General features: G+C 42.8%; 1 protein-coding gene across 2 annotated transcripts in view; it reads right to left on the bottom strand.

The window, feature by feature from the left end:
- LOC126260076 (inositol 1,4,5-triphosphate receptor associated 2-like) overlaps positions 1-14809 on the bottom strand; it is a 720512-nt gene that overhangs the window by 614006 nt on the left and 91697 nt on the right. For both annotated transcript variants that reach the window (XM_049957280.1, XM_049957281.1), the window contains exon 2: positions 8017-8149. In XM_049957280.1, coding sequence (XP_049813237.1) covers positions 8017-8149 — 133 coding nt within the window. The remainder of the gene's footprint in view (positions 1-8016; positions 8150-14809) is intronic.

The raw sequence follows: 14809 nt of genomic DNA, 5'->3' as shown, positions 1-14809 counted from the left end.
GCCCATGCAGCTTCAACATGATACCACAGTTCATCAAGAATAGTGACTGGCGTATTGTGACGAGCCAGTTGCTCGGCCACCATTGACCAGACGTCTTCAATTGGTGAGCGATCTGGAGAATTGCTGGCCAGGGCAGCAGTCGAACATCTTCTGTATCCAGAAAGGCCCGTACAGGACCTACAACATGCGGTCGTCCATTATCCTGCTGAAATATAGGGTTTCGCAGGGATCGAATGAAAGGTAGAACCACAGGTCGTAACACATCTGAAATTTAATGTCCACTGTTCAAAGTACCGTCAATGCGAACAAGAGGTGACCGAGACGTGTAACCAATGGCACCCCATACCATCACGCCGGGTGATACGCCAGTATGGCGATGACGAATACATGCTTCCAATGTGCGTTCACCGCGATGTCTCCACACACGGATGCGACCATCATGATTCTGTAAACAGAACCTCGATTCATCCGAAAAAATGACCTTTTGCCATTCGTGCACCCAGGTTCGTGGTCGAGTACACCATCGCAGGCGCTCCTGTCTGTGAAGCAGCGTCAACGGTAACCGCAGCCACGGTCTCTGAGCTGATAGTCCATGCTGCTGTTAGCGTCGTCGAACTGTTCGTGCAGATGGTTGTTGTCTTGCAAACGTCCCCATCTGTTGACACAGGGATCAAGACGTGGCCGCACGATACGTTACAGCCATGTGTATAAGATGCCTGTCATTTCGACTGCTAGTGATACGAGGCCGTTGGGATCCAGCACGGCGTTCCGTATTACCCTCCTCAATCCACCGATTGCATATTCTGCTAACAGTCATTGGATCTAGACCAACGCGAGCAGAAATGTCGCGATACGATAAACCGCAATCGCGATAGGCTACAATCCGACCTATATCAAAGTCGGATACGTGATGGTACGCATTTCTCCTCCTCACACGAGGCATCATATTGTGTAGTCAGCGCGTACACAACTTTCCCACTAGAGCGCGCCCCGCTAAGCACAACAACGCAGGCACAGCGCTCGTCCGTCTCCGCACTACGAGATGGCGCTGTCTTAGACACGGACCAAAGTCTGCTTCCGCCGATCCGGGTATTAATATGTAACGCAGCCAATGAGACTGCTGCTAATGTAGAACCTTTTCTCCTCGTGGATCACACCCGCACAGTGATACCTGAACGCGCGAGGTATTATAATGAGTGTACAGACCTCCGATCAGTCAGTCTGCACCAGTCTGCATTTGTCTGCATTAGTCTGCATTTGACTGTAGTCAAGTTTCAGTCTGCGCCTAATAAGATTATCATATTCCTGTACCTAGCCATGAAGAGTATTGTATAGACACTTTGTCAAGTATCAGAGATATGTGAGAAGAATATTAACGTACCAAGACCAAAGGAACTTCAGATTGTCAATTGTGAACAGCATCCAGAATCAAGTTACGTAATGTCTATCCTTTTTATTATTTTAATAAATGTGTGTGAAAATTAATCAAGTTCTGTTTAAAGTTGGTCACCGTCAATCTGCTACTCTAAGCGTGCAAGTGGCATTTCTATCGTCTAACCTAACGGCAGAAGATAAACACGCCACGATAAGACCACGAGACATATTGCTGACACTCACCTATTTCGTTAGAGCGATGGTGTGTGTACCGAAGGTCTTACAGTACCCACACCGCACATCACATCAACGTTTCACCAGGCAACGTCGGTCAACTGCTGTTTGTGTATGAGAAATCGGTTGGAAACTTTCCTCATGTCAGCACGTTGTAGGTGTCGCCACCGGCGCCAACCTTGTGTAAATGCTCCGAAAAGCTAATCATTTGCATATGAGAGCATCTTCTTTCTGTCGGTTAAATTTCGCGTCTGTAGCACGTCATCTTCGTGGTGTAAAAATTTTAATGGCCAGTAGTGTAATGACAACAGTAACATACCTAGTCCTAAAGTGGAATGATACTATGAAAGTACACATAAGATATTCGGAGTCCATGATGATTTTCATTTAAAGGACCTCGAGTGATCCTTGACTATTGCTCATCTGCCTGGAAGCCTTATAGTTTGATACAATACAAGAGATACAGTAGATACAACGAAGAGAGGCACGGGATCCTTCAGTTAGCGCGAGAACATTATTGAGGTGCACGAGCCCAGTAGCAGACGTTACAAGGGTGGCTTTGTACATCATGGACGGCTCTACAGTTGAAATTCTGTGAGTTTGCATTCCGTTAGGAGTCAGGCAACATTTTTTTTTCCTTCCCACAGACGTCTCACATGGACGCTTACCACCAGTTCTCTTCCCATGTACTAATGGCACATGGAACAGGGAAGAGAGAAATGGTAGTTTGCTAGAGGTAGACTCCATCCCACACAGTGAGGCAATCTGTGGGGTCCAAATGCCAATGATCCATGCATACCGCGTTTAGCTGTACGTGCCATCAAAGCATTCCATGCACTAGTGCTGGTTCCAACTGGTCGATCTCTACTTCTTCATCTGCAACTCATGATAGAGGTTTTCTTAATATAATACCTATTTATGAAGCATATATACACAGAGATTCGATTCCAAGAATGCAGTGAACCAGTATCTGTTCAATAACCAGAAACGAATGTATAACAGGACATCCATGGTTTCACGTATTGATACCACCCCAGAGGCGTCCCACAGTTGGTGACGAAATTAAAAGTTTCCATCTTAAGCTGACAGCAGTCGTGCAGGATCTGGTGGGTCCAATGGTACGCACTCACTGAGCCACACCTCCAGCAGCTCTGTACCAAGAGCGCCCTCTGCCGCCATGATATGGGACAGCGGGGTGGCAGCCACTCAGCCCATTCACACATGGAGCCTCTTTGCTAAGACACCACAGTTCGTGCTCAGTACAGCAAGCCTGATTCTGGTTGCTGTTGCATGAGGGGAAGGGCAGGGAATGGGGAACTCATCGATCCTGCTGTCCATCCTGCAGTCGGTCACAGCCTGTGTTACCGGCCGTCCGAAAAATAATGACTTACTAACTGACTTCTTCGTCAATGCTGTAGTGTTTCATAGTTGGCCATTTGCAGTCTCCAAGTTGTTTTTATTTTTAAGTAGACTACCACTGAAAGGGGAAACGTCTAGTGAAATGTAACATCATACATCATTTCGACACTGTAACCAAGAAATGGACGAGAAAACGCTGCCATTGGCAATCTCTAACTGAATAAAACGAAACGCATAATCTAATGGAAAAACGCATTTTAGTAGTTACACACTCAGTACCAGTATCAATAAATTGTTGGTACAGTCTTTATTAATACTATGTAGACACTAATTAAGAATTTCACCGACATTATTTCATAAGTTTCAGTACACTGAAACAGTGAGACGGTTTAATACATTTCGTCGATAGAACGACTTCATGTCAATCATGCACTGGTGGGCCAGAACGTTGTTACCACTTGCCTGAGAACAGAGGCTCCATATTTTCTGAAAATCAGCCCCTAACAATTGGGAAGTATATTGAACAATTTAGGACATTTTGACGTGTTAGCTACGACACTTAATGTGCGGTGTGAACACAGAGTAGTAGTTAGCACTTGCAAGCGGACATTGAGTGGCATCACGGTGGACTGGTTATCTGAGCAGTGTACCGTGCCAATAGTTAGACTACGGGTAGATAGGAGTGCTTGACTTCATCAAGGCGTAGTGAGAGTTTGATTGCCGAAGGTCAGTCCAGACAGAAAGAGATAGTTTTGTTTTTTTTTTTTTTTTTCAGTGGCGAACGACGCAGGCAGCAGTCATCACAGCTCACGGTATTATTGGCTGCAGCATAGGTGAGTCCCATCTTTCCTCCATTAGAAATAACATACTTCATTCAAGTCACTCCATTACATTTCTCATACGAAAGCCTCATACTTAGAGAAATTCAATCGGATAATTATTCAAGTTGAGTAGGCATGGCTCTCAGCCATTCTGCCGAGTAAATAACATCCTTAAAGAAAAGGGATAAAAGAGCTTTCCCACACTTTGTATATAAATTTCATTAACAGGATTCCTATCCATAAGAGGTAACCTCCTATTCCGAAAAGAACCCGGAAATTAGTGTATCAGTTTATAAATAAAAGATTTACTTGATTTTCTCAGATTTTGCAATAAATAATCTTTTCCATTCGTTTAATGTTTTTCTTACACTAACTAGTAGTACTCCAGTACCCAAGTATCCCAATAGTTATGTAAGAAAATAGAATATTTTTATGTCTTTTCCTTACAGTAGACGACTCCAGAAGATACTTATTGCTGAAAGTTTGTCAGGCATTTCTTTTTGGTACGTTAGGAGCGTCTGTCTGACTTCTGTAGTAGTGTGGGATGGAAATTGCTTCTTGCAGGAGATAAAGGGAACTTGTCAGATTAATCCATTGTGCAACACATCAACATAACATCCACACACTAACACTATATAAACTTGAGGAGATAAGTGTACCTAAATACTGAAAATTAAAACTTGTGGGAAAATGACAGTTAAGATTTAATTCATATTAAAATATGCCTGAAACATCACTGAAGCATATTCATCATCCTCTTCCATTTCTTCATCTTCAGGTTTCCTCTTGGTATTCGTTTTAGTACTTATTGCCTCACTGGAGAATATACACTAATTACATTTAGGTCCACATACTTCAACAACATTAACTATGGAATTCACTTGGTTGGATAAGGGACGTAAATAAATTGTACATAAATTAAAGTATAATTGCTTGAAGGGAAATTATATCTACCTAGCAATGGAATTCTAAATTTAATTCATCATTACCGGTAAAATTCTGGGGAGGGGTATCGTTATATACTTTCATATTTGCTTATTGAATATTGAAGCATCTTCTTTGGTAAAGGAAGTGGCAAAATGTAAATAATCTGAAGATGTAGATTTCCTGAAAGTAATTGAACAACAAACTACATAGTAGGAAAGCCCTCGGCTCCACTACAAATAGCATCACTGTTATTTCTAGTTTGAATCAGTACTGAAGAACTGATACATAGATTTTCTCAACAGTGGGGATTGCTTTGTTTGTAAACTAGTCAGCCCTGAATTTTCTTTCACTGAATTTATTGATGTGTGGCACTGTTAGTACTTATTGCACACCACTGAACATCTAGAATCACAAATGTTTTGTTTACATCCTAGTGAAAGTTTCTTGCCTAAGTTCTCTGTAGCGCTTAGACAACAAACTTTCAGTAGGACGTAAACAAAACATTTCAGCAAAGCGAAAATAAACAGGAGCAAAGATGATCATTTACAGATGCTGGAAACTAGCAGTGTTACCAACAAATACCATATATCACAAACATAATAGCTGGAAGCAGAAATTTTCCAGTTATCTTGCAAAATACTAATAGATTTGAATAGCGCAAGTAATGAAAGCATGGCAGCGTGCACGACCGCAACTTTCCATTCGAAATCCAATAAAGTACACATCAATGTAATCAGGAAAGACTATAGAATTTAATGAAGGCACAAAAATATTTAGATTTTTTCGTCATTCAAAAGTACCCTGTGCCATTAGCAAGATCTTGGACATCTCGTAAATGCAGTACAGCAGTAGTTGTACTTGGCATGGATTGAACAAGTTCTTAGTATGTTTCCGGAGGCATATGACACCACATTTCCACGCACTGGTCACGCAATCCCCGTAACTTACGGTTAGTGTTTCGTGGATGCAGAGATGGCGCCTCAAAACATCCTAGACGTATTTCATCGCCTTCAGATCAGGCAGATTTGGTGGTTACAGCATCGACATGAGTCCTCTGCAATGCTTCTCACACCACTGTGGTACAATTTTGGCCCTGTGACATGGGCAGTTAATCTGCTGGAAGATGTCATCACAGCAAAGAAAGACGTCAAACGTGAAGGGATGCGAGTAGTCCACAACAATATTAGCGGTGCCCAAATCTGTCATGGTGCTGTCAATTCCCTTCATGGAAACCCAGGTGAATGTCCCCCCTAGCGTAACACTGCCGTCACTGGCGTGCATCCATGGCGCGGTGTACAAACCAAACAACTGTTCACCTGGATGATAGCATGTCTGGACACAACCACCGACTTGGTGTAACAAGAAATGTATTTCATACGACCAGTCAACGTGGTTCCACTGATCAACGGTCCAGTCGCAATGGTCCTATTCGTAGTTCAATCGTAGCTGACGATGTCGTTAGGTCGACATCTGAACACACAGAGGCACTCTACAGCAGAGTTCCACATTCATGAGTTGAACAGTGAACAGTGAAACACTTATTGTCAGACCTACCACAGATCACCACCTATCCCGCTTTACAGAGAGGTGAAGCCTCTGACCTAAATGCTCTGTGATGAGGTGTGGACGTCCAACACCTTATCACCTACTAATGGTTTCACCGTCCTTCAACCACTTGCCATAGATGGTCATGTCAATGGCATGCGAACAGATGACAAGCTTAGTCATTTCTGAGGTGCTCTTTCGCGGGTGCTTTGCCGTAAATATCTGCCATTTGTCAAAGTTCTTATATCAGTGTATCCCTCAGTTTGCAGTCCATATCGTATCTAGAAATTTTCCACATTCATCTTCGTTCTGCTTATACACACACACAGAGAGATCACAAAAGCGATATACGCAATAGGGATATGCACGTATATAGGTGGCAGAGCTGTCATTTGTACCCAGGTGATTCACGTGAAAATGTTTTCGACGTGATTATGACTGCACGACAGGAATTAGCCGACGCTCAACGTGGGAGTTGGATGCATGGGACATTGCATTTCGAAAATCGTTAGGGAATTCATTATTCGAGATCCGCAGTGGCAAGAGTGTGATGAGAATACCACATTTCAGGCATTACCTCTCACTACGATCAACACAGTGAGTGACGCCGGTCGGAGTGGCCGTGCGGTTCTAGGCGCTACAGTCTGGAGCCGAGCGACCGCTACGGTCGAAGGTTCGAATCCTGCCTCAGGCATGGATGTTTGTGATGTCCTTAGGTTAGTTAGGTTTAATTAGTTCTAAGTTCTAGGCGAGTGATGACCTCAGCAGTTAAGTCGCATAGTGTTCAGAGCCATTTGAACAGTGAGTGACTGCATTCACTTAACGACTGAGCGCAGCGACGATTGCATAGAGTTGTCAGTACTAACAGACATCCAATACTTCGTGAAATAACAGCAGAAATGAATGTAGAACGTGCGATTTTAGGATAGTGCGGCGAAATCTGGCGTTAATGGGCTATGACAGCAGACGAACTACGCGAATGTCTTTTCTAACGACATGACATCGCCTGCAGCGCCTCTGCTGAGTACGTGACGAATGAAAAACTTTAGCCTGGCCAGATGTGTCTCAGTTTCAGTTGGTAAGAGCTGATGATATGATTTAGAGTGTGCCACAGATACCACGAAGCCATGGACCCAAGTTGTCAACAAGGTACTGGCTCCATAATGGTGTGAGCTGTATTTGCATGCAATGAACTGGTCCAACTGAACCTATCGTTGAGTAGAAATAATTATGTTCGGGTACTTGGAGACCATTTGCAACCATAGATGGACTTCAAGTTCCCAAACAACTATGGATGTTCGTGATTGATTTGAAAAACTTTGCGGACAGTTCGAGCGAATGATTTGGCCACCCAGATCGCCCGAATATGGGCACATCGAAACGCCAGTTTGTGCACAGAATGCTACCCCGGCAACATTTCCGCAATTATAGATGGCTTTAGAGGCTTCATCGCTCAGTACGTCTGCAGGGGATTTGCAAAGACTTGGTGAGTCCATGCCTCTTCCAGCTGCTGCACTACGCCAGGTCATAGGAGGTCCGACACGGTATCAGGAGATATTCCATGGCTTTTGTCATCTCAGTGACACTTGGCTTATGACATACGTATCTGCAACGCCACCAGGCGATGTTCAATCTCGCAGCGGGTAGTGGTCACAATGTTTTGACTCGTCACTGTATTTCCATCCATCAACACGTTTATAGAACGGCGCATAGTATTCTGTGGCAAAGACAGAAATGGACGTGAGACAGCACTCACCTGGTCGGGGCCAGTGACGTCAGCCGCTCCTGCCTCTGCGTCCACCTCCGCCTCTGCCTCCGCTTCCCCCTCTGCGTCACCACTGCCCGTGGTGCTGACACTGACGCTGGAGCTGCCGAACGAGGTACTCCCCCTGCGACAACAGAGAGGGCAGCAGCCATTGTAGTAACGGTCGGAGGCCCGCACCAACGGACTCGTCCTATTATAGCAAAGTGCTGTACTGTTAAAAGATTTTTCTAAATCATACGACGAAAAAATAGTGTATAGAAATAATTTCTGTTGATCTCTGGTGAAAAAGAAAAGTTGGCTGGGACACCCTGTAGGGAAGCAAGCACTTATCGATAAGTCTAGTGTGGCGAGAAAGAAAACGATTTTTTTCCGCCACTCGGCAAGGTTCAAGACGGCAGCACCTACAGTGAATAAACAAACAAAAGGATTGCTTAATAATCTTATATACAATTAAACGTTGGAATGTTGTCACAAAACTTCTGCATCACTTTCTGGCTTTTCACACAAACAGTTTCTGGGCCTTTGTAAAAGGTTATGGTATCCAAAAATCGCACGTGACTACAAAAAATTTCAACTTATGAAATTCTCAGCTGCCGAGTCAGAAAGGGTTTTCTTCCATCATGCATAATGGCCCCAGTTCTTGCGGGTATGGGAGCGTTTTGTCTTACGTGTACTTGTGAAGTGTGAGCGAGTGTACAATGTGATGCCATGTATCTCTTGCATCATGACGATGAGAGAACGGAGAGGGTGAAACCTGGTGCTGGTTCATAGCCTACTCCTCTCAAGTAACTACGAGTGGGCTGCGGAGCTTCAACATCCCCATCCGGAAGATGGATCACCATCGGCAGTGTCTCACGCCCCAACTTCGTGAGACACTGTGGAGAAGTTTTGTAATACAATCCAGGCACTGGCGCAGCCTCTGTGATCGGGAACTTTACACAACCACCTCTCCTCCCTTTGTTGACCAATTTCATCCACAACCAGTATTCAAACCATCTGGCCTCCGAGTTTGTAAGTAGGCTGTTTAGGTTCTTATATTGGTAACGCCACTGCCACGTAGCGCTCTGTATGAAAATCACTTACTGTGCTGTGTGCAGTCTGTGGCTGGGTGGCACTGTTGGAATTTGCTATTGTAGTGTTGGGTAGTTGGCTGTTAACAGCGCGTACCGTTGCGCAGTTGGAGGTGAGCCGCCAGCAGCGGTAGATGTGGGGAGAGAGATGGCGGAGTTATGAGAGCGGATGATCTGGATGTGTGTCCATCAGAGACAGTAAATTTGTAAGACTGGATGTCATGAGCTGATATATATATATATATATATATATATATATATATATATATATATATATATATATATACGAGGTGCATTCAAGTTCTAATGCCTCTGATTTTTTTTCTCCAGACTGGAAAGAGATAGAAACATGCGCATTGTTTTAAAATGAGGCCACGTTCATTGTCAATACGTCCCAGAGATGGCAGCACCGTACGGAAGATGGAATTTTACCGCCAGCGGCGAGAATGAGAACTGTTTTAAATATTTAAAATGGCGACGTTTTCCTTACTTGAACAGCGTGCAATCATTCGTTTTCTGAATTTGCGTGTTGTGAAACCAATTGAAATTCATCGGCAGTTGAAGGAGACATATGGTGATGGAGTTATGGATGTGTCGAAAGTGCGTTCATGGGTGTGACAGTTTAATGAAGGCAGAACATCGTGTGACAACAAACCGAAACAACCTCGGGCTCGCACAAGCCGGTCTGACGACATGATCGAGAAAGTGGACAGAATTGTTTTGGGGGATCGCCGAATGACTGTTGAACAGATCGCCTCCAGAGTTGGCATTTCTGTGGGTTCTGTGCACGCAATCCTGCATGACGACCTGAAAATGCGAAAAGTGTCATCCAGGTGGGTGCCACGAGTGCTGACGGACGACCACATGGCTGCCCGTGTGGCATGTTGCCAAGCAATGTTGACGCGCAATGACAGCAAGAATGGGACTTTCTTTTCGTCGGTTGTGACAATGGATGAGACGTGGATGCAATTTTTTAATCCAGAAACAAAGCGCCAGTCAGCTCAATGGAAGCACACAGATTCACCGCCAAAAAAAATTTTGGGTAACCGCCAGTGCTGAAAAAATGATGATCTTCTGGGACAGCGAGGGCGTAATCCTTGCCCATTGCGTTCCAAAGGGCACTACGGTAACAGGTGCATCCTACGAAAATGTTTTGAAGAACAAATTCCTTCCTGCACTGCAACAAAAACGTCCGGGAAGGGCTGCGCGTGTGCTGTTTCACCAAGACAACGCACCCGCACATCGAGCTAACGCTACGCAACAGTTTCTTCGTGATAACAACTTTGAAGTGTTTCCTCATGCTCCCTACTCACCTGACCTGGCTCCTCGTGAATTTTGGCTTTTTCCAACAATGAACGACACTCTCCGTGGCCGCACATTCACCAGCTGTGCTGCTATTGCCTCAGCGATTTTCCAGTGGTCAAAACAGACTCCTAAAGAAGCCTTCGCCGCTGCCATGGAATCACGGCGTCAGCGTTGTGAAAAATGTGTACGTCTGCAGGGCGATTACGTCGAGAAGTAACGCCAGTTTCATCGATTTCGGGTGAGTAGTCAATTAGATAAAAAATTGGAGGCCTTAGAACTTGAATGCACCTCGTATATATATAATGTCTTTTGAACATAGTCCCTTCAGTAGTGAGAATCTTTTATTTAGCTGGCAGTAGTGGCGCTCGCTGTATTGCAGTAGTTCGAGTAACGAAGATTTTTGTGAGGTAAGTGATTCATGAAAGGTATAGGTTAATGTTAGTCATGGCCATTCTTTTGTAGGGATTTTTGAAAGTCAGATTGCGTTGCGCTAAAAATATTGTGTGTCAGTTTAGTGTTGATCGGAATAGGTAAAGAGCGAAATGTCTGAGTACGTTCAGCTCTGCTCAGCTGTTTGAAAATCAAATAATGTAAGAGGTTTACTAGCACAGTACTTCATTAATTTTTCTAAGGGGACGCTTCAAGTTGGATGACAGCGTGTACTATCGACTTTGGCTATCCAAGTGGGTTTGGTACTTGGTGAAATATAATGATTACAAGGAAAAATGTGCAAAAATAACAAATAATTATTGAAACAACGGTGAAAATGGAGGCTTTTTCCTATTAATATAAGGTGGTTGCATCAGAAAGAACTACATCATCTCATCGTCAGTACTGTGAATATGATTTTGGTTATTTGTTTGATTGCTATCTATATGACAATCAGTTTTCGGACAGTGTCATAAATTTCGTTCACACATACAAGGGTTTAGTTAACATATGTAGACACACACATTGATATCAATAGTGAAGGTCAGAAAATATCCTTTTTTGTTGCAATAACAAACTTATGTTATATAAACTGTTTCACAGAGAGACTTTACAAATTGAAATGTAAATACATACATTTATATTGTGTGTGAAGATCAGAAATTATCAATTTTGTGTTGCAAAAACAAACTTATGCTATATACACTGTTTTACAAAGGTCTATTACAACTTGAAATCTTCTACTGAAAAACAGCTTTTCCCTATTAATAAATGCTTAAGTTTATTCTTTAAAGCGATTAAATCAGCTGTCTTACGGTTATATGAAAGTGTGTTACAAAAGATGGTTCCTGTTGTATGTGGACTACGGTCTGCAGCCTTTTTTTTTCTTTTTCTTTTATACCTGCAATTCTGTGAAAATTTTTCCTCCCCCACGTATTGTACCTATGCACATTACTGTTTGTTACATTAAAATCACTGAAATCCTACTAGTGTATAAGAAGAGAATAAAAAGTGACATGAGGAACTGTAGGCCAAGATAATTAAATTCAGAGCTTGGGAAATTATTAGAGAAAGCAATATTAAATCAATATGAGGCATTTTCATCAAACATAATCTATTTAACAAACTCCAACATAATTTTAGAAGAGAAAGATCTACTGTAACGGCAGTAGTAGTTTTCATACATGAAATTTTAAAGAAGTTACATGAAGGAGACAAGGCACATTCCTGGATAAGAGTAAATCTTTTGATACTATGAATCATACAATTCTACTGGATAAATTAGAAGTGTATGAGATGAGAGGGGTAGCCTTACCACTACTTACCTCCTATTTGAAAGACAGGAAAAAGTGTGTCAAGCCAACTTATAAAAGGAATGAACAATTGCTAACAACCAAATCAGACCACAAGATACATCAATGTGGTGTGCCCAAGGAAGTGAATTAGGGCCTTTTCTGTTTCTTGTGTATGTTAACGTTTTAATTGAAACCCAAAAAAGGCAGTAAGAGCGGTAGCTAAGATAAACAGGAGAGTGCTTTGTTGAGAAATCTTCTACTCTATGTACATCCTGCAGGGAATTCTCCACGGCAATGGAAGATATTTATTAGATGTGTCAGCGAGTTCACCAATTATTCTCTGAATTCCGTTAGCAGCTTAGGTGAGATGTCATCGCAGAAACTAGACATTATTGCTGAAAGGTACCTCTCAGTAATGCCATAGATGAAAAAAGACTGGCTAGTTTTCGTAAGATTATGCATCAGACGTGGAAAATATGTGATTTATTTAATATAACATATTTTAGGACTACATTACCCCGTCCCGTATTAACTTCACAGACTCGGTAATGTTGTGTAAAATAAATCACAATTTTCTACAACTCGTGCGTAATATTCCCAGTACTGAAGTTTATCTTACTTTGCACCCGAGGCACAAACCCCTTTTAACTAAAATAACACCATGTAACAAATTTGACAGAGCAAGAGCACTGAAAGACCTGAGTCGAAACAAGGCCCCCGGAGTAGACAACATTCCATTGGAACTACTGACAGCCTTGGGAGAGCCAGTCCTGACAAAACTCTACCATCTGGTGAGCAAGATGTATGAAACAGGCGAAATACCCTCAGACTTCAAGAAGAATATAATAATTCCAATCCCAAAGAAAGCAGGAGTTGACAGATGTGAAAATGACCGAACTATCAGTTTAATAAGCCACAGCTGCAAAATACTAACACGAATTCTTTACAGACGAATTGAAAAACTGGTAGAAGCCGACCTTGGGGAAGATCAGTTTGGATTCCGTAGAAACACTGGAACACGTGAGGCAATACTGACCCTACGACTTATCTTAGAAGAAAGATTAAGGAAAGGCAAACCTACGTTTCTAGAATTTGTAGACTTAGAGAAAGCTTTGGAAAATTTTGACTGGAATACTCTCTTTCAAATTCTAAAGGTGGCAGGGGTAAAATACAGGGAGCGAAAGGCTATTTACAATTTGTACAGATACCAGATGGCAGTTATAAGAGTCGAGGGACATGAAAGGGAAGCAGTTGTTGGGAAGGGAGTAAGACAGGGTTGTAGCCTCTCCCCGATGTTATTCAATCTGTATATTGAGCAAGCAGTAAAGGAAACAAAAGAAAAATTCGGAGTAGGTATTAAAATCCATGGAGAAGAAATAAAAACTTTGAGGTTCGCCGATGACATTGTAATTCTGTCAGAGACAGCTAAGGACTTGTAAGAGAAGTTGAATGGAATGGATAGCGTCTTGAAAGGAGGATATAAGATGAACATCAACAAAAGCAAAACGAGGATAATGGAACGTAGTCGAATTAAGTCGGGTGATGCTGAGGGAATTAGATTAGGAAATGAGACACTTAAAGTAGTAAAGGAGTTTTCCTATTTGGGGAGCAAAATAACTGATGATGGTCGAAGTAGAGAGGATATAAAATGTAGACTGGCAATGACAAGGAAGGCGTTTCTGAAGAAGAGAAATTTGTTAACATCGAGTATAGACTTAAGTGTCAGGAAGTCATTTCTGAAAGTATTTGTATGGAGTGTAGGCATGTATGGAAGTGAAACATGAACGATAAATAGTTTGGACAAGAAGAGAATAGAAGCTTTCGAAATGTGGTGCTACAGAAGAATGCTGAAGATTAGATGGGTAGATCACATAACTAATGAGGAAGTATTGAATAGGATTGGGGAGAAGAGAAGTTTGTGGCACAGCTTGACCAGAAGAAGGGATCGGTTGGTAGGACATGTTCTGAGGCATCAAGGGATCACCAATTTAGTATTGGAGGGCAGCGTGGAGGGCAAAAATCGTAGAGGGAGACCAAGAGATGAATACACTAAGCAGATTCAGAAGGATGTAGGTTGCAGTAGGTACTGGGAGATGAAGAAGCTTGCACAAGATAGAGTAGCATGGAGAGCTGCATCAAACCAGTCTCAGGACTGAAGACCACAACAACAACAACAAATTATTGCAGGTCACATAACCTCACTGCTGGGCTGGCCATACCGCTTACTGGTCGTGGTATGGGTGTAGCATTGTGAAGAGGTAACGATGCATGAAAGACTTTGTAGCATCTCCACACATTCGTAAGTCACTGTTTAACATAAATACCATTGTGACCTCGTGTTTTGTCTTTCCGCATTTTATTTATCACAGTATTGTAGCCCTGCTCCGTCCATTAATGAGACCAGAGCCCCACGCTGTTAAAAAAAATGGCTCTGAGCACTATGGGACTCAACTGCTGAGGTCATTAGTCCCCTAGAACTTAGAACTAGTTAAACCTAACTAACCTAAGGACATCACAAACATCCATGCCCGAGGCAGGATTCGAACCTGCGACCGTAGCGGTCTTGCGGTTCCAGACTGCAGCGCCTTTAACCGTACGGCCACTTCGGCCGGCCCCACGCTGTTATCTCAGAGTCAAGTGGCCTTCCTTATGTATTCGCTCTCTCGCCTTTGATATCGCTGCTGC

This window comes from Schistocerca nitens, chromosome 5, assembly GCF_023898315.1.
Source record: "Schistocerca nitens isolate TAMUIC-IGC-003100 chromosome 5, iqSchNite1.1, whole genome shotgun sequence".
Lineage (NCBI taxonomy): Eukaryota > Metazoa > Arthropoda > Insecta > Orthoptera > Acrididae > Schistocerca > Schistocerca nitens.
The sequence above is the reverse complement of the archived record's forward strand: the minus strand, read 5'-3'. Positions and strand labels throughout refer to the sequence as shown.